The 27287-nt window shown below is 45.4% G+C and overlaps 2 protein-coding genes across 2 annotated transcripts in view; one reads left to right on the forward strand and one right to left on the reverse strand.

Annotated features, from left to right (window-relative positions):
• The window catches only part of nop16 (NOP16 nucleolar protein homolog (yeast)), a 134621-nt gene that overhangs the window by 53655 nt on the left and 53679 nt on the right, over positions 1 to 27287 (forward strand). The gene's annotated exons all lie outside the window — the stretch shown is intronic.
• On the reverse strand, positions 1896 to 26686 carry LOC308304095 (vomeronasal type-2 receptor 1-like; the record flags this gene model as incomplete). Its single annotated transcript, XM_080748654.1, is given in 14 exon segments — positions 1896 to 2151; positions 2153 to 2804; positions 2888 to 3011; positions 3150 to 3377; positions 9642 to 9917; positions 13365 to 13568; positions 14922 to 15191; positions 17570 to 17656; positions 19952 to 20246; positions 21921 to 22051; positions 23461 to 23904; positions 23953 to 25248; positions 25351 to 25499; positions 26662 to 26686. Coding segments are annotated over 14 exon segments (4437 nt in total).

Consider the following 27287-nt stretch of genomic DNA (forward strand, 5'->3'; position numbering starts at 1 on the left):
TTTAAATGTGGCTCCACTTCTAAAATTCACTAAATGTTTGTTTGCCATTTTTCCCTCTGGACCTACCTAGTACCTAGCTCTTTCTCTTGACACAGATTACGCACATTTATCGATAGACCAAGTGTAGCGATATGAAATGGAAAAGTATTTAAACCCCTTTCTTTTTTTTCTTATTCAATTTGCTAAATACAACACACAGTTGCTTAGGCCTACTATCGATAAAATCGTTTATTTACAATGCAAAACGATACGATACGATACAAAATGTCAAACGATAAGATATTGTTTGCGATATATTAATATTGTTAGTGATACAGTTGAATCATTGATGCATTGGCAGTAATTACTGTATCATTATTCGTTATAGGCTACCCCTAGTATACAGTGTCGATAGTTATTTTTGATAATGTCACAATTTAATATTTTATTCGGGAGGTATATAACCACACCTCCATATTTTTGGCAAACTGTCCAAAAGTGAACAGGATACATCAATATCTGATTCTTCACATCATTTCTTCATATTCTGCAGTGATGGGTCATGGTTGAGTAAGACTTTAGCTGCCCTCTTGTGGCGTCAAGGTGAAACTACATCACTCTTGTTACACTCTGTTATAGATAGATAGATAGATAGATAGATAGATAGATAGATAGATAGATACCTTTATTATCCCAAGGGGGAAATTCAGTTGTCCAGTTGTAGCACAGCAGTATACAGTTATTTACCAAAAAATCACACCCGTGTGAAGTGAGCGGTGGTTGTGGAGGCTGCGCAACAGCATTAATCTGGCAACCGAAGAATTCACCTCTCCAAAAGAAAACACAGTGTGTGTGTGTGTGTGTGTGTCCCCTCCCTGTATGGGGCTCTACTCCCTGTGTGTATGTGTGTGTGTGTGTGTGTGTGTGTGTGTGTGTGTGTGTGTGTGTGTGTGTGTGTGTGTGTGTGTGTGTGTGGGTGTGACCCCCCCCTCCCCGTGTGTGTGTGTGTGTGTGTGTGTGTGTGTGTGTGTGTGTGTGTGTGTGTGTGTGTGTGTGTGTGTGTGTGTGTGTGTGTGTGTGTGTGTGTTGCAGTTGATTTTCAGACTAGACTCAACAGCACCCTCTTTGGTCAACCAATGGCACTCCAGGCTACAGACCCACAGACAGACATACATACATACATACATACATACATACATACATACATACATACATACATACATACATACATACACTGATACACACATGGCCGTGCGTGCGTACGTGCGTGCGTGCGTGAGCGTGTTTGTTGCAATTGATGCTCAGGCTAGACTCAACATCAGGCTACAGACACATACGCGGATACACACCTGCATACACCTCAGGCTACAGACATACACACACGGCCATTCTAAGGAGCGGCGTCACCACCGCTCAAAAACAAGAGCAGTACAGTACCAATAAAGAGAAGGTGCATCAATAGAGGGGGTGAATAATATATAAGTATATATACATAAAGTGTCTTACAAAAAGAGACCGTAGCAGTCAACACTCTGAAATTATTGTTCTATCCACCAGCAGTGGACTGTTGTAATCTCTGAAGTTGGAAAATAAATCAGCTGATTAGAAATAGTTACTCTCTTGTCATGCTTGTTATATGCCATTGAATGATTCATTGACCCTGCCTCTGAAAGAATTGTATTTTCCTTAAGGTAAATGAGATTTGATATAAATGATATTGATATATAACTGGATAAAGAAATAGTCAAATAATAAGTTATCATCAATTTTTAATTCATGGTAATTTATTATTATTAACACTTATTAAGGGGTTTCAAAGTGGTATCATACTAAACAGACATTACAATTTTCATAGGCCTACACATTTATTGTTTTAAAATACAGACAGAAAATATATTGATATGTTGTCGTTGTTTCTACATCTTGGTGGCACCCCGACCCATGATGGACTTCTTAGTGTTTTTCTCAGGTTTCAAAAGGATTATATAACACTTTGGTCCAAACAGTGCCACCAAAAGGCCAAAACTAGATGCCAAAATAGCAAACACCTCCACCACATCTGCATATTTGCCTGGAGAGCTGATATACGCTGGTATGAAGGCTATCCACACGGCACAGAAGATCAACATGCTGAAAGTGATTAACTTGGCTTCGTTGAAGTTGTCTGGAAGATGCCATGAAAGCTAGGATGAAGCTGAGGAGAGCCAGTAAACCAATATAACCCAGTAAGACTGCAAAACCTACTGTTGATCCTACTTCACACTCATAGACTATCTTATCACTGTTGTATTGTGTGTTTTTATGAGGAGTTGGTGAGGCAAACACAAGCCAAAATGTGCAGATTGATGCCTGTATAGAAGTAAGAACCAGAACTGTTCCTCTCTGCTGCACGGCACCAAACCACTTCATAATGTCTGCTCCTCCAGGCTTGGAGGCCTTGAACACGGCCAACACCACCATAGTCTTTACCAAGATACAGGAAACACACCAAACGAAGATGATACCAAACACTGCGTGTCTCAGCTGGCAGGTCCACATTCTGGGACGACCAATGAACAGAAGTGAACACAAGAAACACAGCTTGAGCGACAGCAACAGTTGGAAGCTGAGTTCTGAGTTGTTGGCGCGCACCATGGGCGTGCTTCGATGATAGATGAAGATTCCCAGGACAACGGCACAGATAAGTGTGCCTAGCAATGAGATGATTGTCAACGTGATACCCAGGGCCTCGTGGTAGGAGAGGAACTCCATGCTCTTGGGGACACAGCGGTCACGCTGGGGACTGGACCAGAAGTCCTCTGGACAACTGGTGCACTCTGTAGAGTCTAATAAACAGGAGAGGATAAAGGGGCAGACAAGGAGACTATCAGCCTAAAGATAATCACATGCATGCATAGAGTAAACCTACCAGTCTCATTGCTGATCTCTCCCTCGGAACAAGCGATGCAGTCAAAGCAGCAGACAGGTTCCCCTTTCCTTCTGGCCACACGGGTTCCAGGGGAACAGCTCTCACTGCACACTGACCGAGGAGGCTACAGAGGAAATTAATTAATCTCGGTTCCAAACTAAATTACATCATCTTAAATTCTCAGTTCCAAACTAAACTACATCATCATAAACTCACATCCTGAGTTCGGTATTAGCCATTTAAAAACAAAAAACAAAGTGACCTTTGTGGATTCAAAGCTCCAGAAGATTCTGTCTTCATCAAGGATGAGTTCTTCACCCCTGGAGGCTGACTTCTTAAACATGCCTACGTTGTGAACCTTTGTGCTTCCATCAGGGAGCCACGCCCAGTTCATGACATCATAGATTGGTAAAGCATCACCGTTCTCGTCAAATGATACTTGATCACCAAACGATGTTGTGAAATTGATCTTTTCCAGGTAGTACACAAGCTAGAAATAGTGATGAGCAACATGTTGCACAAGTTACAACACCATACCAGTAAGACTCCCTAATCGGGAGATAAGCGACCGTAGGTCGCTGATCTCCACAATCTTCCTGATCCATGTTGATGACATGAGTGTAGACATGCTGTGTAGTGATTTTCGTGATTTTAGGGCAAAATCTGTAGGAGCAGTGTCCAAAAATGTGTTTTTAAAAATCGGCCTGAAGGTGGCGCTATATGGGACAGATTCATGTTGATGGGATGAGTGTAGACATACTGTGTAGCGATTTGCGTGATTTTAGGGCAAAAACTGTAGGAGCAGTGTCCAAAAATGAGTTTTAAAAATCGGCCTGAAGGTGGCGCTAGAAGAGGGCCATGTGAGAAATGAGGGGTGGGGTCTCCGTGTTGCGTTGGCGGACGAATAGGTACCGGCCCCGGCTCTCCCGGACGCTCCTAGCCCGAGTTACGGCATTTTATGTGAGCTGCAGTGGAGGGGGTCCTCCACTGGGGGCGCCACCACTTTTGCATCCGTTCTGGAGCACCAGGAGTGGGTGGTCCCCAGGAATTCCCCGTGAGCAGCCCCGTTGGGGTGGTCATTTGGTCATTTTTGCACATTTGGTCATTTTTTACACCTGGGGGTCCCCCAGGGACCTGGGGGTCCCTGGAGCTCTGGGGGTCCTTGGAGGTTGTAGTTTGCCAGGTAAGGAGTGTGTGTGCAAAATGTGGCATGGATGGGGGCAACGGTTGTGGAGATATAAGCAGGGCAAAAGTGTGACGTGTGAGTCACGGAGGGACATTTTTTTACACCTGGGGTCCCCCAGGGACCTGGGGGTCCCTGGAGCTCCGGGGGTCCTTGGAGGTTGTAGTTTGGCAGGTAAGCAGTGTGTGTGCAAAATTTGGCATGGATGGGAACAACGGTTGTGGAGATATGAGCAGGGCAGGACGGACAGCCGGTGGAGGTTTTGGTAGTAAATGCGACCTACGGTCGCAATAAACATCAATTTTGGCTTAATTGAATTAACCTGTGTTAATTCAGTTCAATTCATCGAAGCATTAATTCATTAATTAATTAATTAATTCATTACAGTTTGCTCATTTCCGCAATCAGGGCCGCCTAGTTAACAGAGCCAGGTACGGCTTTGGCTCCCCCTATCAGCCGCTTGTTTCACTCACAAAATCTGTCAAATGTGGCAACACACTTTCAGCCCTGTTAGCAAACAAAATAATTTTGTGTTAGCTTTGGAGCTGATCGATTGGTATAGGAACTGAGAGTTGAGGTGATAGTTGAGTTGACTTGATAATGGTATTTACTATTTAGTTAACACTTTTACTGCCAGCATTATTTATTTATTTATTTACCTCTCTCTGAAAAATTATAGAATAAAAATGTTCAATCAAATCCAGCCATCGATGGTGCACAAAGGTGCAAATTGATGTCATATAATTAGAAAAGAAAGTCCAGTTTCGATAATCCCAGGTGAATAAACATCAAAGATGCTTTGCTACAAGCAGAATCTGCTAGAGCTACTTATAAATGCTGCAAGCTCCTCCTCTTGCTGGTAATCCTTGGTGGCAGGATGGTCTGAGCATTGCGAGCACCAGCTGCAGGGTCATCAGCTGGGAGCCATCCCTCACGGGTGTTTCGCCCCTTTCATCCCAGAACACCTCCGGATGGTGGGGCCCGCGGTCAGGGACGTCTCCCTACCGCTCCCTGCAACTGGACTCGGGACTATGCATGGCAGGGGCGTCCTGTTCCCTGAGCCAGGTCTAAACCTGGCCGCATACCATCTGCTTCTTCACTGGGAGGTGCCAATGAGGTTAAGATTCGCCTGCTCCGGGGTTCCAACTGCGGGCTCTTGTCAGCCATATCCATCTTGATGTAGTCTCGGCTACCGTTGCTATCTCCCCCGTGGCTTTCTTGAGTAGTTTGGGTTCCAAACCAATCTTCTGCAAGAAGTAGCGCACTGATGTTGCTGGGAAGCCGCGGCAGCCGACTTCGATGGGGAATAAGGCTGCGTACCATCCTTTCACAAGAGCCTCATCAATCAGATCCTGGTACTTGGCTTTCTTCAGTTGGTGAGAGATGGCTAGCCTGTCCTCCCAGGGCACCGTTAGTTCTACTACTACGATGGTTTTCGTGCTCCTGGATAATAGGACCATGTCTGGTCTAAGAGAGGTTACAGCCACCTCTTCTGGAAAGACGAGTTTCCTTTTCAGGTCCACTTGCATCTCCCAGTCTGAAGCTCGGTGTAAAATGGAAGGTGGTTTCTTGGCAGCTGTTCTTGCCTTAGGAGCCTTATCTCCTTGCCTTTGGAACCGGACGACTTCCGGTGGTGGTGCCTGATGTTTGTTGGCCATTGCTCTCTGTTGTTCTGTCCATTTGGCAACTTCTGTAAGGACCTTGTCGTGTCTCCACCTGTAACGGCCTTCTCCCAGTGCTTTGGGACATCCCGTTAAGATGTGATTCAGGGAGCAAAGGGGTTTTCCGCACTGAATACAGGATGGATTTTCTTCTTTCCCCCAGATCTTCAGATTGTTTGGGGTTGGTAAGAGGTCAGCAACTGCTCGCAAGAGGAAGGACAACTTGCCCTGGTCGGTACCCCAGAGTTCCTTCCAGGACAGTGGACGATCCAGTGCCTCGTCCCACTGCATCCACTGTCCTTGGGCTGCAAGCCCTGTTGCTTTTACACGGCGGTCTTCTTCTGCTGCCTCACGGACCCGCTGCACCACAAGTCCTCTCCTACCTTTGGAGTTGGTCTTGCTCCACCTCTTGGTGTTGTAGTGTCCAAGTCCCAGTCGTCCTTGACAGACCACACCGACGATTTCCTGGTGCCTCCAGTGTGCTTCCGCTTCCTTCACTGCTTCTTGAGGCTTCCACTTCCTGCCACACTTGATGGACTTATTAACGTGTCTGACTTTCTCATCCTCAGATAGGAGCAGTGTGCTAACTGCTCTTGCCTTAGTGGCTTTGAATTCTTCCACCACTGATGAAACTGGTAGGCGGAGCTTGGATGTCTTGCTGTACAGGTTCACTGCGCTGAACGATGGGGGGACTCCCAACCATCTTCGTATGAATTTGCTGCACAGTCTCTCCATTGCCTCCACCTGAGTCATGGGGAAGTCATACAACAGGAATGGCCATTGCAGTCTGGGAATGATGCCATACTGGAAGCACCACACCTTAAACCTTCCAAGAAGCTGACTGTTGTCAATCGCCTTGAGCCAGGTGTTTAACTGAGCCACAGTGCTTTTGAGGTTGCCACCATCCTTCAGGGTGCTGTCATAGTTCTTTCCAAGGCATCTGATTTCTTGGTCTTGTATGGTTGGGATTTCCGACCCTTGGATACTGAAGATGCTTTTTGTCAGCTTCCCTTTCAGTATGCTTAGGCTCCTAGATTTCTTTGGGTTGAATTGCATTCGTGACCAAGTTGCCATCTTCTCCAGAGCACTTAGGATCCATCGTGTTCCTTGGATCGACGGAGTCATGACTGTTACATCGTCCATAAACGCTCTGCAGGATGGATGTCTTGTATCATCGTCTGCTTTTGGTCCTCTACATTGCATTCCTGCTGCCTTTAGTAAGAGGTTCATGGCAGCCACGAACAGTACCACGGATATTGTGCATCCTGCCATGATGCCCTTCTCGAGTCTCTGCCATTTGGTCGTGAAATCTCCCGCAGTGAACCTCATCTTCAGTGAATCCATGTGAGACATCACAAGCTTGGCCACCTCAGATGGAACTTGATAGTGCCCCAATGCTTTTTGGATCAACTGGTGAGGTACACTTGGGTAGGCCTTGGTGAGATCTAGCCATACGACTGAGAGTGTGCTCTTGTTGGTCTTTGTTTCCTTGATGATCTGGCTGATCACTGATGTATGCTCCAAACATCCGGAGTATCCTGGGACTCCTCCTTTTTGGACACTTGTATCCACGTACTGGTTGGCGATTAGGTACGATGTTAATCTTTTAGCAACGATGGCCCAGAATATCTTCCCTTCGACATCTAGGAGGGAGATCTCTCGAAATTGATCGAGTCCTGATGAGTTCAGTTCTTTGGGGACAAAACAGCCCTCAGCAATTGTCCAGAGCCACGGTTCCTGCTTCTTTTTCCAGAGCGTCCTGACAAGCTTTGCCAGCCTCTTTAGAAGCAATGGGCAGTTTTTGTAGATCTTATAAGTGGTGCCTGAAGGTCCCGGGGCAGACCCTGCTCTGGCTTTCTCCACTACTGCCCTTACATCCTCAAGAGTGAAGTCTGACATGTTAAAAGGGGTGTGTGGCTTGAGTATTGGCATTGGGAATGGACAGTCCTCCAGTGGAATCTCTCTACTGGGATCACTGTGGGCTGCTGCCACACTATCCTCCACTTCCTCCTTTGTGCATGTCAGTCTTCCGCCTTTTGGCTTTCCAAGAATGCCGGCTGTAAACTGGAAGGGATTGTTGAAGAAAGCCTTCCTCTGTCTCCGCTTCTCGCTCTGCTTTTTCCGGCTTGTCTCCGTCTTTCGAAGCAGGATTAGGGTTTTCCGCAGTTCTGAGCTTAGCTCGTTCAGGGCCGTTTTCTCCTCAGCATCTGCTTTCCTCCACCTTTTCTTGAGGGTTCTTAGTTCTTTCCGCAACTCTGTGATCTGGCGCTGCCTCCTACTAGGGCCTGAAGGTGGCTTGACCGTTTGGCCTTCCTTCACACCAAAGGTATCGTGGCATGCCTGATACACAAGTTGAACCATGGTCTTCATCTTTTTGGTTGCCATCGATGGTGCACAAAGGTGCAAATTGATGTCATATAATTAGAAAAGAAAGTCCAGTTTCGATAATCCCATGTAAGATCATGTTGAATGCAGGCTGCTCCAGGCATTTTTTACAAAATGAGTCAATAGACCTTTCACATCACGGCCATCTTGGATCACATGACCACATGGGGTGGCAAAATGTCTGAGCCTGCATTACAAATCATTGTAAACAATGGAGCGATGGTCCCAAAATATTAGTTATTTTCAACCAATTTATTTGACCAAATTCTCAGAGTGTTCCCACTAAGGAAATTAATAGGCTTTCAACTCCTCTAAAGCGTCTTTTTTTGGGTGATTAACGATTTTTTTTTAATGTTTGCTAAAGACGAGTGACATTGTGGACACTGTAGTGAACATGAGGGATTGACACGGAGCTTCTGTGGAAAATCTGGAGATAAGTAAGTAAAACTCGGAAGAAGTTTTGCGGCGAATTACGAGAATATGGCTAACAGAGTGGCAACTTTTGGATGGCGCAGATGGAGGAGGAATTGGGACAGCAAGGAATGGAGCAATAAACGGTGAGTTAATATGAACAGAACTGACTGCCTGGAGTTGTCAACATAGCCAATTTGAAGCCCCAAAGACACCCGAATTAATATTGTGAAAGGAAAAATATGATTTAATAAAGGAAAATACCCATTTAGCCGACTTTATACCCGAAGATACTCAATTTGTGCTCCCCCTAGTGGTGACAAAGTTAGGCGCCGGTGGCCCCAACCCATCTATGGAAGATGAAATATCGACCACACTGCATACCAGAATGCTGTACATTGATCTCAGTTCAACATTCACCACCATCATCCCCACAGATACTAATGGAGAAATATTTCCTGCTTGGCCCCTATACCTCTACCTCAGGGGTTCCCAAACTTTTTTGTCTCAGGGCACCCCATAAACATTGTTTTAATCTGAGGCATAATTTCACTCCCAGCACCTTATATTTATAGCATATCGTCTTTGTCTTGTGGAAACCTTCTATGTCCAAAACCGTTTGTTTTCTATTTATCATCTAGATTAGAAAATGTACTAAACTAGTGAAATCAGCAGATCTACAAGCACGCTTGTAGATCGGCTGTTTTCACTAGTTTTGTGCGACAGTCTTGTATGATGAAGCAGGGCTTTGCTTTACCAAAAGACGTACACATTTGAAACTTGGAGATACAAGGTTTCTGCCTGACAGTGATTTTAGTGATTATGTTGCGAGGAAAACGTTGAGATAATAGCCATTTTGGTTAGAACTGACTGAAAATAACTTTCTACTTCAAGTTTAAAATGATACTAAATATTTTTTCAAGTGTCCAAATAAATTCCAAATATTATCAAATTATCTTGCGGCACCCCTGGATTGCCGTCACGGCACCCCTGGATTGCCGTCACGGCACCCCAGGGTGCCCCGTCACCCACTTTGAAAACCCCTGCTCTACCTGTCAGTGAATACTGGATTTCCTGAGAGAGTTTATCTGAATAAAATTCCAGCAAGAAACACCTGCCATGGCTGTATTGCCTGCAAACTGGCACAGCTGTGCCCAGTGAAAGGCCCTCTTCCTGGCACACACTGCAACATGTCATGGAGGGCATGGGCGAGCGCGTACACAGCCTTGTACACACAATACTCTTCCCTGAGGTTAGACATATCCAAAAGGGTGCTTTCTGCTGTTCCGAGGTCCTCTTGTCCAGTGCACACCCGTTCACCAGTGCCCACCCACTCTGACGGAAAGGGTGTGAATTTACACCGAAATGTGTTCTCCCAAAACTGCTTCACCTGAAGAAACAAAATGGAGACGTAAGCGCACGCAATGCTTTGTGAATAACAACAGAATCAGCTTTGACAACTTTATTGTCACATCACAGGTTTACAGAAGTTAAAAAAATCACACCCAGTTTGAAGTGAGCGGTGCCTTTTATGAGTTCATTTCATTAAGTGGCCGGGGGGGGGGGGGGGGGGGGGATTAGGGGCAAGCTGCCCAGATCACAAATCACTGAAACTACATTGCAGTGCACATCATGGGGTGATCACTGCTTGCCCCCTGTGAATTGTTTTATTTTAATTTTTGTTTATTTTCTATTTATTTCGTTGCTGAGTGAGGTCAGCTGACAAATGACGTGAGTGAGATGAAAAAACCTGGGTGAAATCTGCCAATCTCAACAGGAAACAACGGTATACGCATACTGGTAGAACCTGAGATAACATATAAGGGTGTGTATAGCAGCAGATGTGGCCTACTGTATGCTGTGCATGATATACTTGATATACAGGACGTTATTTGACACACACACACACACACACACACACACACACACACACACACACACACACACACACACACACACACACAATAAAAGTCAGTACATGGGATTAAGGTGCAAAATGGCAGTGCATGTCGACCGTGTAATCCACATAAGGTAGACACTGGTATGATCCACAGGTAGGTCCAAGTGGTGGAAGAAATACTCACATATTTTAAGTAAAGTATCAATACTGCGATATAGAAATAGTCTTTTACAAGTAAAAGTCCGTGCTGGCATCAAAATGTACTTAAAGTACTAAAAGTCAGCCTGTCATCAGGCTGCTATAAAAATAACAGACGTCAGACATCAACAGACAACAGGCATCAGTTCTTTCATAACACGGTCCATTATTTATTCGGCATTTGAGCCATGGACCACCATTTGATGAGATTTAGTCTCTCAGACCCAAAACTTGTTATCGTTGTATAAGAGTTGTTTGCACACAATTCCATGCTGTTTTGGTCTGGTACCATATAGGAGAGATAACGTTGATCCAAATAACAATTATTCTACATTCTCTAATTGTGTAGACCTCTTATAAATTAAAGTTATACCATGTAACTTTTTTTATAAAATAAATCTTAAAATTGTCCTAACTGTTAAATCGCTAAAGTTTTAGAACACCCACTCCGTTATTTTCAGCTTCTAAAGCCTTCTCTTTATATGTTTTCTTCTTAGCAGTGACAGGGGCGGGATTTCCCGGCAAAATGACGTAATCTGCATCATCTGTATACGTTGTGTATACGTTGGCCAATCACATCGCAGATCATACACACATGATACACTACCGGCCAATCACAGCTTATCTGCTCTGGTCTTCAGGAAGCGCCTCCGCTCAGCTACAGTGTTTACCATGGTGAAGGATTTTAACCTCTTAATCCCCAAATCCTGGACAGAAAATTACGTTCTACCATGCGTTCTACCCCTCCACGGATTACTATCGGTCGCGGTGGTTTGCGGCGCCGCTCCGGTGGTCCGCGGCGGTGGTCCGCGACGACTCCGGCCGAAAAACGTCCGAAAAAAGCAATACCGCTACTGACCACTAGTTTAGCAACTTACAGAGTATAACTTTAAGTAATAATGCAGATGGTTTAACAATAATTTAACTCTTAAGAGTGAATTCAACCACGTTTGTTTTAATTTTTCACTCTCGGTGAAGTATTGACTCAGCTTAAATATGTATTATTTGCAGACGACACTAGCCTATATAAATCGGGTGGAGATCTTGAACAGCTTCTGTGTGTAGTGGAAAAAGAATGACAAATTCTCAAAAAGTGGTTTGACGTTAATAAGTTATCATTAAATCTTAGTAAAACAAAATATATTCTCTTTTGTAATCGGAAAATCGATATACCAGTGAAACTAAAAATACATAACGTGGAAATTGAACAAGTAAATGAACATACATTTCTGGGCATTACCATAGACAATAAACTCTGTTGGAAACCACATATAACAAATATAAAGTCTAAATTATCAAAAACCATTGCTATATTATATAAACTGAAACCTATTATAAATAACAATTCACTATATTTACTCTACTGCTCCCTCATGCTTCCATACTTTACTTACTGTGTGGAAGTAGGGGAAAGCATACAAAACTATAATCAACCCAATTTTCATACTGCAAAAAAAAGCCATAAGAATAATAAATAAATCTGATTACCTAGCACCAACCAATCCACTATTTATCAATACACAAATCCTCAAATTTGAAGATTTAGTTGATCTAAAGATTGCCATTATTATGTATAAAGCCCACCGTAAAGAACTTCCACCCTGCATGCAGAAGCTGTTCAATGTGCGAGAGACCAAGTACCAACTTAGGGGGACTGTTTAGATAAAGAATTGAAAATGTGTACATCAGTGATTCAATTAAAAAAAAAATGTTTAAAACCAAGATAATAAATAAATACAAAACATTATAAAAATATTACTATATAAGTATCAAATTATATATATAAAAATAGATATAAATAAAATAAAAAAATGGGATAAGTTAACTAACTTAAATAATAACTTAAATAACTCAAAATATACACGCATGCATTTATTATAAAACAGTAATAAATGCATAAACATAAAACAACATTGGTACTATAGTGGGTCAGAGTCTTATTGATGCACATGTATGTACTGCATATAGTGTGCATTGTATGTATTTTTGTGTAAGTGTATTTATCATATGGCATCAAGTCTATTTATTATTTATAATTATCTAATAGTCCAGTAGCCAGCCCATAGAGCCCCATTGTGAACCCGGACATTTTGAGTACCCTAAAGTTTTATGTTAGAAATATTGAGTATGGGTCCCCAGCAGTTAGAAACTGCCGGATGCTAACTTGCATATGTTGGGCAATTTTCATAATTAGCATAATTAGATTAAATTAGCATAATCACCTATAATAATGGAAAATATGTCAAAAACTGATTGGACGATTTGAACAATATTGGAGTGGTTTTGGGGGTTATTGAGGATGCTGAATCCATTTCTGACATTTTCTAAATTCAAAACGGCCGTTTTAAACCGGAAATGGCCATATACCAACTTAAATTGGGATGATTTTGATACTTTTTTGTTGATTTTGATTATGAATTAAATTATAAATGTGGTTATTTATATGCTTATAGATTATCTGCATTTCAAAAGCAAAATATAGACAATCCACACAAAGTATTAGAACAATGACTGCCACAATAGCCTATCAAAAATAGTCACTTCATCATTGGTCCGACCAGGTTAGCATTCACCAGCATCGGCAGGTTAGCATTTCACCAGGTTCTCATTCACCAGCGTTAGTTTTACTGAGGTTAGGATTAGGGATAAGGTTTTGGTGGTTTTGGTGGCTCGACCAACGAGAGGTCGAACCAATAAATGCACCATTTACCATTTTACTGATCTAAACAAAAGACTCACTATGGTCTTTCCATGGCTGTTGTCGGGGTCATTAGGATGTATTTTTAACAAGAAGTCCTTGAGTCCCGGCATCTCTCCGTGACGGAAGGCAATACCCAGGGTGCCTCTCAGATACGGCATGTAGTGAGGAGTCTGGAATGTAGGATCTGTGGTCCACGCCTCACTTGTCATCCACTGCAGACCTGTCACAGTCTGCCTTACCACCTGTTGATTGTGTTGAGCAAAATGTATGTGTGTACTGCAGCCTACCTTTAAAGGCAAACAACAGGTACGTGCTGGGCCCCTGATTCAGCCCGGGAAAAAGAGTTGGAGAGGCCCTCATTGCGCGCTATAGAGAGACCTCTCTCTATAGCACTGCTGCTACTCAAAGATTTGCCATTTCAGATCATGACAAGTGACAAGCCAGTGGGCCAATTACAGGAGTTATATTTCGTCATTGTCGGGTGGAAACCTTGTATGTCCAAAACCATTTTAAAAATGATTTAAACTAGTGAAAACAGCAGATCTACAAGCACACAACGCCTCACATCGCGAGGCGTTGTGTGCTTGTAGATCTGCTGTTTTCACTACTTTTGGCCTTGTATGATGAAGCAGTGCCTTGCTTTGCGAAAAAATGTATACATTTGAAACTTGGAGATACGAGGTTTCTGCCCTACAGTGACGATTTACTTGGTTGGCCGCCCAGCCCCCAAAATGGAATGAAGGCTGACATTTTATTTTTATTTTTTTCCTAATGTCCGGCCTGGACCGGCCGGGAATGAACCGGCCGTTCGGGAGTTGTCCCGCATTTCCCAATGGCCAGCACGTCCCTGGCAAACAAGCACAGCTAATGCAGTGATCCATCAACAATCAAGACATGTGCAATAGAATAAAATTATAACAATACAACAGTTGGTCATGTTGGATGTCAGTTTGTGATCTTATTGTTCAGGTTAGTGCTGAGACCAAAATCTAAAATGAAGAAAAAGTGTCATAACAATAAACAATTGTTCATCTATTGATGACCCTGGGAAAGTGATTACATTGCATCGCAGTAAATAACTAGCTAACACTATTTGTGGCGCAGAAACCAGCTATCTCATAAATCTGTGCTATTGAACACCCTTTGTGTGTGTGTGTGTGTGTGTGTGTGTGTGTGTGTGTGTGTGTGTGTGTGTGTGTGTGTGTGTGTGTGTGTGTGTGTGTGTGTGTGTGTGTGTGTGCGCGTGCGTGCGTGCGTGCGTGTGTGTGTTAGTAATATTGAACCATGAAAAGTATAAAATAAATACCGTCGGTCAAACCACCTAACTCCATCATTCTAATTAGAGTGTACATCAAACCGCTTTGCCGAAAATAGCCGATCTACAAGCTCACAACGCCTCGCAGCGCGAGGCGTTGTGAGCTTGTAGAGATCTGCTATTTTTGGCTACAGTTCTCAGAATATGGACACTAGGGTTCAAGTTGTTAAGGATTGGAAGATTTGGAGGTCCCCCTGTAGTAACTCTGAGGACCCCCTAGGGGTCCCAGACCCCCTGTTGAAGACCCCTGCCCTAAATTATCATGGATCGTAACCCCTACCTCCTCTATGAGATCAACCATATAGCTGCCATATACAAATGAAATGACCACGCGAGCCGTGGACGTCTTCATCACAGTGACGATGCTCTGAAGCTCATCTGGGTCGTGGTCCCAGGGCAGGGCCTTTATGTACGCCAAACACCCGGAACCGGACTGGGCCAGCTCCGACTGGAAGGACCTGGCGTTATTGCGGCCATAGGCGTCGTCAGTAAACAGCAGCCCCACCCAGGTCCACCCGAACCGTCTCATGATCTGGAGCATAGATTCCACCTGATTGGATAGAGAATGTAGGGATTAGGCATGTGTGTATTAGGCTTGTTAGATTATTCAGCAGACAATGGAACAGGAGTGCACAATAGATGGCCTTTCACGCTGTACTTTTTTGTCCGTTTTTTTCCCCTCTAGTGTTGTTTTTGACAGCAAATTTTGATTTAGTTTTAGTCATAGTCTTTTGAATAAAATGTAATTTAGTTGTAGTCATAATTTAGTCACCTGAAAAGTTTTAGTTTTAGTCTAGTTTTAGTTGACTGAATTTCATAAGATTTTAGGCGACTAAATCTACAGTTGATTTAGTCGACTAAAATGTATTTTGGCAGGCCTTGATGGCATCGTAAAGACTCATTTTACACTCGGTTGCGTGCTGAAAATAGCCGATCTACAAGCTCACAACGCGTCGCAACGCAACAACGGTGAACAACCAAACATAAAATGAAAAAAAAAAATCTCCTCTCCACTATAGTCCCTCCCCAACATTTTGGTCAAGTTTTGACGAAATTGTCAATATAGGCTATTTAGTCTTAGTTTTAGTCATCACAGCTTAGTTTTTATTTAGTTTTTATTTAGTTTTGTCAGTGAAAAAAAGCGCAGTCGACGAACGTTTTTCGTCATAGATTTAGTCGACGAAATCAACACTGTTCCCCTCTACACCAAACCTCTTTACCGAAAATAGCCGATCTACAGGCTCACAATGTAAAAAATCACACCTAATGTGAAGTGAGTGGTGTTCGTGCTTGCATAACGCACATTGCTATGGCAAAACGCCAAGGAAAACAAATTGCTATGGCAAAGCGCTGAGGAAAAAGACTAGGATATAAGTCTAGGATGTAATTGGTGATGTATCTTGAGCGATAGACACTTCTCAGTTTGCATCGGCGAGTCGACTTCGTCTAAGGCCCACCTACACTGTGGCGTCCCCCAGGGATCGATTCTAGGTCCCATCCTCTTCTCCCTCTACTTACTTCCTCTGGGAAACATTATACGGGCACATAACATTAACTTCCACTGCTATGCAGACGACACTCAGTTATACTTACCCATCAGTCCCGACGACAACCTTTCCATTGCCAATCTCCATTCCTGCTTAGCCGACATAAAAAATTGGATGACCGTTAACTTTCTCCAATTAAACAACACCAAATGCGAAATTATAGTATTTAACCCGCCCAAAGACCCAGCTCCCATAATAAATAACCTCGGGCCACTGCTACCCAACCTACAACCCACAGTCAGAAACCTGGGTGTATTCCTCGACTCGGACCTCTCCCTTGAAACGCACATAAAAAAGGTTGTCCAAATTGCCTTCTACCATCTCAGGAATATAGTTAAAATTAAACCCTTTCTGTCTACCCCTGATCTGACAAAGGTCATCCATGCATTTATTTATTCACGCCTAGACTACTGCAATTCCCTCTACTCCTGCCTTTCTAAAAAATCAATTCATCGCCTCCAACTCATTCAGAACGCAGCTGCAAGACTTTTAACTGGCACCAGAAAATTTGACCACATCACACCTATTCTAGCCTCCCTGCACTGGTTACCTATCTCATTTAGAATAGACTTTAAAATCTCACTCATCACGTACAAGGCCCTGTCCGGCCTCGCACCCTCTTATATATCTGATCTACTCGTCCCCTATGAACCGTCTCGTGCTCTTAGATCCTCAGGCAAAGGACTGCTGATCATTCCTACCTGTAATTACATTACAAGAGGTGAACGGGCCTTTTCTTTCAGAGCCCCAACGCTTTGGAACGCCCTACCGGAACATATAAGACTTGCTGATTCTTTGCCCCGCTTTAAAACACTGCTAAAAACCCACCTCTATAGAGCTGCCTTCAACCCCTAGCACATGTGATTTCACCGTTGTTTTTATTGTTCCTTGTATGCTTTTTATATCTTCTTATTTTTGCTTTTCCTATTTCTGATATGATGTTACTGTAACGATATTGTTGATTTGTTTTGTTTTCTTTGCTGCACCTTCGTTTTTACTGTCAAGCACTTTGTGACTCTGTCTTAAAAAGCGCTATACAAATAAAGTTTATTATTATATTATTATTATGTAATATGGCTACACACACACACACACACACACACACATATTGCTATGGCAAAACGCTGAGGAAAACACATTGCTATGGCAAAACGCTGAGGAAAAGTGGCTACAGATAGTGGCTACAGATAATTGGTGATGTAATATGATGTAATATGGCTACACACACACACACACATATTGCTATGGCAAAACGCTGAGGAAAACACATTGCTATGGCAAAACGCTGAGGAAAAGTGGCTACAGACACACGCACAGCCACTCTCTTAAGAGCGGTTTACCTCCGCTCAAAAAATAATAATCCTATCACACAAAGATTCACCTGGTAGGCATCACTTGGGACTGTTCTAAAGAAGGAAGGGAACTGGTTCCAGTCACTCAGACAGGAGCAGGTGGCATAGTAACTTACCTGAAAAACACACAAATGATCTGTTCAGAAGTTATTAATAACGTGTCCATTAGAGTCGGTACTTCATAAGTGTTTCACTGTATCTCGTCATAAAGCAAACAAACACAACATATCAGTGCCAATCCAAAAAGTCTACATTCCTCCAGTGCAAAAGCGTATTGTGAAAGTGCTCAGATTGAAAAACAACACAAAAAATAAAACCTTAGCTTAGTCTTTGAAACATCTATTTATTCCAGGTTAAGTTAGGGTTGAGTGGGGAGAAATCCCTCTCCACAATCTCACAACAAAGGCTGTTCTCTCACACTCAACCACTGAAGGAGATTCTGAAGTGAATTATATATTATATTTAGTTGATTGCTTTGTGTTCAATGGCCCTAAGCTGAGACAAAGCTGCTAGGCTTAGGATGAGGGAGGATACGAAGATAAGGTCATAGCTGCCACATAGTAGCCCCTTTGTTGTATTGCTGTGTGAAAGAGATAATGTTCTTGGCTTTTAACTAGTTCTGTAGAGAAGAAGAATGTGTTTAATTTTTGTTTGATTTCTTTTTTAAATTTGTTTATAGCCAATTACTTTATGAATGGACCGTTAGGAGAGGGCAAGTCAGCAGGGACGTGCTGGCCATTGGGAAAAGCGGGACAACTCCCGAACGGCCGGTTCATTCCCGGCCGGTCCAGGCCGGCCATTAGGAAAACATTTTAAATAAAATGTCGGCCTTCGTTCCATTTTGGGGGCTGGGCGGCCAACAAAGTAAATCGTCAATGTCGGGCAGAAACCTCGTATCTCCAAGTTTCAAATTTGTACATTTTTTCGCAAAACAAAGCCCTGCTTCATCATACAAGGCCGTTGCACAAAAAGTAGTGAAAACAGCAGATCTACAAGCACACAACGCCTCGCGGTGCGAGGCGTTGTGTGCGTTGTGTGCTTGTGCCCAGCATGTCCCTGCAAGTCAGTCTTTGTGCCTTACTGAAACAACATGTCTGAAGTGTGAATGTTACAACTCTGTGAATACATCTTTCTATATAATTTTATGTTGCATCTCTGAGTCAAAGTGAAATGATCTTTTGAGAATCTTCAATTCCGCTGGACTTTCAAGGGGAGCGCACACTGGACGCGGGCGGCTGCGCAGCGTCGCGTTGCGGTATCGACGCACGTGAAGTGCCCCGCGGTAACCCCAACTGGATGCGACGCGCTGCCACACAGCACATCCATTTCCCCCGGTGGGGAGAACCATGTGAGAACACGCTGGAAAAATAGAACAGTGGCGTATCGGCGCGGCAGACCCGTGGCTGCGCGCGTCTGACGCCGCCGGTGTGGGTTAGTTCATTGAAAATAATGGGGCCGTATGTTTTGACGCGCCGCTTCCGTGCCACCTCCGTGTCCAGTGTGTGTTCCCCTTTAGACATGGAGTCCATCAATTAAAGACCTAGTGAAATGAAAATTACGTTTTTCACACTTTTAGAGCTGTGGTAATCATATGGGCATTCCTAACACTAGATGCCAACATTTTTTTGTGTATTTTTATATCAAAAGTCCATAAAAGGCTAAATCTTAATTATTTCCTGTGAACAAAATGTGCTGTGTGATGACATAGACAGACTTCTTGAATATTAACCTTCTCTTAATTCTAGCTAAATATCATATTCATTGTACCAAATTTTCCAACCAATGTCCAAATATTGTTGTTTTTAAAGCCCTACTATTGTCATACTTAGATACTTTAAAACATTGTACTAACACTAAAGCTGTGAAAACCATAAGAATCTGTGATGAATATATTACCTAAGTAACCAAGCTTATTATTTATTTTATTATATTTTTTCCTTGTATTTCTTAATTTTATTGTGATGTGACTGCTTTTTGACCTGTTCTTTGTATGTATTGTAATATTTTGTCAATAAAAAAAATGCAAAAAGAAAATGCAAAAAAAAATGACCTTATATTACCTTTGATTACATTCACCTGTTTGATTCCCATTGATGCGCATTCCTCCAAAAACAGCTGTTTTTAATTATAGAGTTACTCCGTTTTGAAAGTCATTCAGGATGACGGCCAAAATAGCAGATCTAAAAGCTCTCTGAGCTTGCACATCTGCTGTTTTTGAATAGTAAAAGTATAAAATAATGCTTTTTAGCTCAAGTCTAAAATGACACAGATGCTTGGGTTAAGAAACTAAGCATTGTGCATCGCATTATATCAGTAAATAAACGACCAAATAGCCAAACCAAAATTAAATACACGCATCAAAATCGAATTGGTGATGAACGTAAAATGTGGGTTCAAGAAAGAAGACTTACCATGGGCACTCTGTACAAACCTAATATACTAGAGATGGCGATAGAATTGGCTGAGGAGTCGGCACCCACCACTCCGAGCACCGGAGGAGACCCGACGCAGCTTTCATCCAGCTGGACATGCTCCTCACTGCCACTGACCAGTGACAACGTTGAACGGAATGCAACTCCGACCGAGTGGCACGTGTCATAAATGCTATATCCCAGGGTGACGTTGGGCAGTAGGCCGGCGTCTCTGTTGATCTCGGTGACTGCGAAAGCCATGATCTGGGCCCATCGGAACCTTTGCGTGTCAAAACTAACACAACATGCAGCTATAGTAACCTCACACATTGTTATCTGTGTAGAAATATACATTGACGTACCAAAGCAGTTGTGTAAAGCAGGGGTCTTCAACGTTTTCAGGCTAAGGACCCCTTAGTTGAGAGAGAGATGACGCAGGGACCCCCACAACCTTTTCAGAGATTCCATATAGTTTCATTGTTTGACAATACGATCATCAGGGTATTCTGGATTCATGTCAATTTGTGTTTTCAGATATTTAACCTCTTGAACCGTCAATACTTAATAAACTTGACCTATCACTCTGTACTTAGTCTGCTCTTTTTCCCCTCTAAACAAAACCTCTTTGCCGAAAATAGCCGATCTACAAGCTCACGACGCCTCTCAGCGCGAGGCGTTGTGAGCTTGTAGATCTGCTATTTTTGGCTAAAGTTCTCAGAATATGAACACTAGGGTTCAAGTGGTTAATGTAGAAAAGGGGGAAAAAGCTTCTATCACAGATTTGGAGGAACCCCTGTAGTAACTCTGAGGACCCCCTAGGGGTCCCGGACCCCCTGTTGAAGACCCCTGGAAGGAACTCAGTAGGCCTGCATGTACTCGAGCAGTGTACTTAAGTAAGTATGTGTTTTTTTCCCCCTCAGTTTTCTGTAGGCTACTTTTACTAGCATACTCCATTATATCTCAGAGGCAAATATTGTACTTTTATTCCACTACAATTATTTGAAAACTTTAGTGACTTTGTAGATTTTGATTAACCCACACATTAACCACCTCAGCTCAAATATACATTTCGGCCATTTGAAAATAGCCGATCTACGAGCTCACAATGCGTCGCAATGCGACACATTGTGAGCTTGTAGATTGTCTACTTCGTCCACGTACCGTATGTACTTTTAGTGCACCATCACACCGCAATTTTATTTATTATTACGGTTTCTTGCCATTTGCGAGTTTCTGCTAAAATACCCTCCATTCTCTCTCTAAAAAAAGGACGAAAAAAAGCATTTGCAGGAAATATTCAGGAAAATAGCAGTAAATACCGAAGAGATAAAACAGCACATCTGCAGGTCGTTTGGTGTGACGGTACCCTGCAGGAGCGTCACAAGGTGGTGGAGGGGGCCTTAATTATTTTACACTTTAGCTATTGAAAAATAGCAGATACAAGCTCACAGCGCGGCACCGAGTGCCGCGCTGCGAGCTTGTAGATCTGCTATTTTTGAAAAGTCGTGGAAAACGTGTGCACATCTTTGAATATATGTATTTTTTAAGCGAACATTTGTAACTCAAATTTTGCTTCTGGGGGGGGGGGGGGGGGGGTCCCTGGAACTCATTAATATTTGGAGATGGGGGTCCGTGGCCAAATACATACCATTTTGGGGGTCCTTCACATGAAAAGATTTGAGCTCCACTGACATCGAAATCCTCAGAAGGATTTGAATTATTCAAAGATTTTCATGATTTTTCAAAAATAGCAGATCTACAAGCGGCACTCGGTGCCGCGCTGTGAGCTTGTAGATCTGCTATTTTTCAATAGTTAAAGCACAGGGAGGGGCCCCACAGTGAATCATTGTACCCAGGGCCCAGAATTTGGTGCGACACCCCTGGTAGCCTGTACCCTAAAAGTGTATTTCTGCATTGCAGTAGTGATACTTCTCAAGTCTGGCTTTGCTCTAGTATTTCTGAAACTCACCCGTAGCAAGTAGGATCCTGTCTCTTGGAGGTGAAAGACAGCTCAGGGAAGACCGAGTAGAGGTGGATATGAAACAAGCCACCCAGAATAAAGTCCCCATCCTTGTACATTCCGTTGAGATTAAACTGTGCCTGTAACTCACAAAAAGAGGACAGCGAGGAAGACAAAGGAGAGAATGAAGAGAACATCATCAAGGTCAAGTACAGACATGAAAGCAGGTGGGTGTCTAAGACCCTCATGACTGCCCTCCTCTGTCACCCCCTCTCCCAAATTGTTTGTCCAGTTGCTACGTTTTATACACAGTGCTGTGCCGTCCCCTATGGCAATTTATGCCATTACGTAATCTTTCACAGCAGGGACGTGCAGAGAATGTTAAAGAGGCAGGGGCTGACATTTCTAAAAGGGCCTTTTGGTCGCAGCGCGACACGGTCTGCTGTTTTCGGTGCGTGATACCACACTGAACTAAGCATAATCAAGCCAATACCGTAGATGTCCTTCAATTCTTTCAACACAAGATGCTGCATTCAAGTTCAGGAGAGTTTGGACAAGGCAATAATTCTCTTGAATGGTATTCCGCAGAAAGGTGGCATTTTCATTTCTTTCACCATAGTAAAAACTGCATTCATGTTTGTGAGAGGGCACTTTTTACAGACCGATAAAAGGGCAGGGGCTCAAGCCCCCTTTGATGTCTATGTGTGTACGTTAGTATTGGCAGGGCATAACACATTATCAATGTTTTCTTTGTCAAATTATTCTGTGGTGGGAAAAAGTACTCAAATATTTTACTTTACTTAAAGGTCCGCTGTCAGCCCCGAAATTATAATAGTATTATACAGTAGTTCATGTGGTCTCTCTCCAGTGTGCATCCTCAAACAGTCTGAAACTGTCTCAGTGTAATTTACCCAACAACAGCTGACCAGTACAGTAAGTAGTCATACAGTCAGGCTATACAGACAATTAATTTGATTGGCTTATAATTGCGCTTCCCCACAATGACATTGTACAAAAGTCTAATTGGACAGCAACCCTGCCCCCTGGCCCATCATCATGGTTGGCCCCACCCCTCATCTGCACTCACGCATCACACCTGAACTCATTGACTAATCAGTGGCCAGGAGTGTATAAATACTGCCTGTGCCCTCACTCTGTTGTCAGCAGCCAAAGAGAAAACACCTTGAGAGCCCTGTCTGGCCTAAACCTGGTCTTGCGTCACTGATAAATAAACCATGACCATGTTCAAATACAACATCCTGGTCCTCCTCCTCCTCTTCACTCTTATCGGTGAACCATGGCAGTGTTAACCCTCCTTGAGCCAGCCCCATAACACCTGGAACTCAAACCTTTATTTCATGGTCCATCGAAGCAGAGAATTGTAACATTGCCATGGCTGAAGAGGAGCCCAGCACCAGCCTAAGCCTTTACCAGAAATTCCTGGAAGGCAACAGTAGAATGCTGCAGAACAGCAGTAGAATGCTGCAGAACTACAGCAGAATGCAGCACCTACTATCCTCTCTCCAGTCCAGGCCTCCTAAGGCCTCACCAGCCAAGCCTCCTGCCTCCTCGCCTCCGGTGCACCGGGCGCTACCTCCTGCCTCCTCGCCTCCAGCGCCCAGGGCTCCGCCTTTTGTCTCCTCGCCTCCAGTGCCCAGGGCTCCACCTCGTGTATCCTCGCCTCCAGCGCCCAGGGCTCCACCTCCTGCCTCCTCGCCTCCACCGCCCCGGGCTCTACCTCCTGCCTCCTCGCCTCCACCGCCCCGGGCTCTACCTCCTGCCTCCTCGCCTCCACCGCCCCGGGCTCTACCTCCTGCCTCCTCGCCTCCACCGCCCCGGGCTCCTCCTCCTGCCTCCTCGCCTCCAGCGCCCAGGGCTCCACCTCCAGTCTCCTCGCCTCCACCGCCCCGGGCTCTACCTCTTGCCTCCTCGCCTCCACCGCCCCGGGCTCTACCTCTTGCCTCCTCGCCTCCAGCGCCCAGGGCTCCACCTCCTGCCTCCTCGCCTCCAGCGCCCAGGGCTCCACCTCCTGTCTCCTCGCCTCCAGCGCCCAGGGCTCCACCTCCTGCCTCCTCGCCTCCAGCGCCCAGGGCTCCACCTCCTGCCTCCTCGCCTCCAGTGCCCAGGGCTCTACCTCCTGTCTCCTCGCCTCCACCGCCCCGGGCTCTACCTCCTGTCTCCTCGCCTCCACCGCCCCGGGCTCCACCTCCTGTCTCCTCGCCTCCACCGCCCCGGGCTCCACCTCCTGTCTCCTCGCCTCCACCGCCCCGGGCTCCACCTCCTGTCTCCTCGCCTCCACCGCCCCGGGCTCCACCTCCTGCCTCCTCGCCTCCAGCGCCCCGGGCTCTACCTCCTGTCTCCTCGCCTCCAGTGCCCAGGGCTCCACCTCCTGTCTCCTCGCCTCCAGTGCCCCGGGCTCTACCTCCTGTCTCCTCGCCTCCAGTGCCCAGGGCTCCACCTCCTGCCTCCTCGCCTCCAGCGCCCCGGGCTCCACCTCCTGTCTCCTCGCCTCCACCGCCCCGGGCTCCACCTCCTGTCTCCTCGCCTCCACCGCCCCGGGCTCCACCTCCTGCCTCCTCGCCTCCAGTGCCCAGGGCTCTACCTCCTGTCTCCTCGCCTCCAGTGCCCCGGGCTCTACCTCCTGTCTCCTCGCCTCCACCGCCCCGGGCTCCACCTCCTGTCTCCTCGCCTCCAGCGCCCAGGGCTCCACCTCCTGTCTCCTCGCCTCCACCGCCCCGGGCTCCACCTCCTGCCTCCTCGCCTCCAGCGCCCCGGGCTCTACCTCCTGCCTCCTCGCCTCCAGCGCCCCGGGCTCTACCTCCTGTCTCCTCGCCTCCAGCGCCCCGGGCTCTACCTCCTGTCTCCTCGCCTCCAGCGCTCCGGGCTCTACCTCCTGCCTCCTCGCCTCCAGCGCCCCGGGCTCTACCTCCTGTCTCCTCGCCTCCAGCGCCCCGGGCTCTACCTCCTGTCTCCTCGCCTCCAGCGCTCCGGGCTCTACCTCCTGTCTCCTCGCCTCCAGCGCTCCGGGCTCTACCTCCTGCCTCCTCGCCTCCAGCGCCCCGGGCTCTACCTCCTGTCTCCTCGCCTCCACCGCCCCGGGCTCTACCTCTTGCCTCCTCGCCTCCAGCGCCCCGGGCTCTACCTCCTGTCTCCTCGCCTCCAGCGCTCCGGGCTCTACCTCCTGTCTCCTCGCCTTCAGGGCCCAGGGCTCTACCTCCTGTCTCCTCGCCTCCAGCGCCCAGGGCTCCACCTCCTGCCTCCTCGCCTCCAGCGCCCAGGGCTCTACCTCTTGCCTCCTCGCCTCCTGCTCCCAAGGCTCCGCCTCCTCTTCAAGCTCCTGCTCTCAAGACTCCGCCTCCTCCTAAGGCTCCGCCTCCTCCTCAGGCTCCTGCTCCCAAGGCTCCGCCTCCTCCTCAGGCTCCTGCTACCAGGGCTCTGCCTTCTTCACCACCTCCAGCACCCAGGGCTCCTCCTCCTTCTCCTGCTGTAAGGCCTCCTCAGTCTCCTCCCCCTCCTGCAGCCAGGCCTCCTCAACCCCCCCCCAGTGTCTGAGGCCCCTCCTCAGCTGCCACCGCCTGCCATCACCCTCTAGTGATTAGGCAGATTAGCACCAACAGGTGTCAGTAATGGTAATCACAATATCTGACACCCCATAGCTACACAAGCTACCGCTGAGCTACATTTTGCTGTAGCTTGCTGGTAGCTGAGCAACATTCATATTTGTGTAACTCGTAAAGTAGCTAAACTATTTTTTGGGTAATTTTTGTAGGTTAGCTTCTCAAGTTACCTGCTCAGTGGCTTACGGAGCCTGCAAGGTTGGGGTTTGATCCCCAGCCGGATCATACCAAAGACTCTGGAAAATGGGATCCATTACCCAGTGCCCTGCTTGGCACTCAGCACCAAGGGTTGGATTGGGCAAAAGTCCCTACGACATAGCGTTATGTCCAGAGGGTGTACTGTACTTGTAGGCTATGTCAAGCTGCCTCATGCTACAGAAACAGGAGATAGGCTCCTGCCCTATAGTCCATTGGCCATACGAGATGTCGGTATCGGAAAGGTGGCAAAGGTTATCATGCATTTTTGAAAAGCTCTATATCTGTAGATTATATTTTGGTATGATAACCCTTTCTGAGACACAGCTAAATTGGTGTTATCAGCCGCTAGAGTTGGTATCCCAGGAAAGAAAACAAAAAAAAATCTGCGTTAAGTAGCATATGAGGGGTCGAACTAGGGGTTTTTCATGATTCTGAATCCATTACAAGCATCTGTTTTGCACAAAAAAACATTCCTTGGGCTAAAAAACGGCCCACAAGATTATGGTTTAGTTCACACTTTTGTGGGGGCCGTTTTAGCCCAATGAATGTTTTTTATGCATAAACAGATGTTTGCAATGGATTTAGAATCATGAAAAACCCATAGGTTGACCCCTCATATGTTACTTAAAGCAGATTAATGTTTAGTTTTTTTCCCCTGTAATGTAAAGTTAATGGGACACCAACTCTAGCGGCTGATAACACCAATTTAGCCGTGTCTCAGAAAGGGTTATCATACCAAAATATAATCTACAGATATAGAGCTTTTCAAAAATGCACGATAACCTTTGCCACCTTTCCGATACCGACATCTCGTATGGCCCATGGACTAATGTGGGGGAGCGGGTGTTTGCAAGCTCCAGCACCTGGAAAATTCCCAGTGTGTCGCACTGTGAGCCCAGACTAGCCTGAAGGGTTGTTTTAATCAGCAAACTGACGTATAAGCACCGACTCATGCTTCATGCTGTTTAATCTGTCGGTATTGTGCAACTGACTCCAGAGAGCAACTGTCATCCCTGACCTGACAATTTACACTTTAATGACCCTGATTGGACTCACAAGTCAGGTCACTAAGGGCTTTGCTCAGCTAGAGACTGATGCAATCTCACAGCTTTCACCGCTAACACTGGTGGAAACAATTAGAGCGAAAAAATGGGCCAGGGGTGATGAAATAGCGGCGCAACAGGTGCAACTTTGGGAAGATCGTTAATTCTCGGGATTCTAATCACAGGGGGGGGAATGAGTCAACAGCGATATTTTCGAAACATGCTCAAATTAATTAGCGTGTGAGCAGCGAGCGCCACATGGGATGGGCGACCATACGCCAACACAGTTGGCGTACCCAGTGGTTCGCAACCTGTGGGGCATGATTATTATTTTCTTTTTTTCTTTTTTTTTGGGGGGGGGGGGGGGGGGGGGGGGACGACGACGACATGACAGTGACCTGACTTTTAAGACAATACCTCAAAAGAAAGAGAAAAAAAATACTATACTATAAAAACTGGTCAAACATTGGACAATAAAATTATATAAGAGGCAGAAATGTTGAACATTGGGAGGTGGT

This window comes from Nannobrachium achirus (assembly GCF_963921795.1).
Source record: "Nannobrachium achirus genome assembly, chromosome: 19".
Taxonomy (NCBI): domain Eukaryota; kingdom Metazoa; phylum Chordata; class Actinopteri; order Myctophiformes; family Myctophidae; genus Nannobrachium; species Nannobrachium achirus.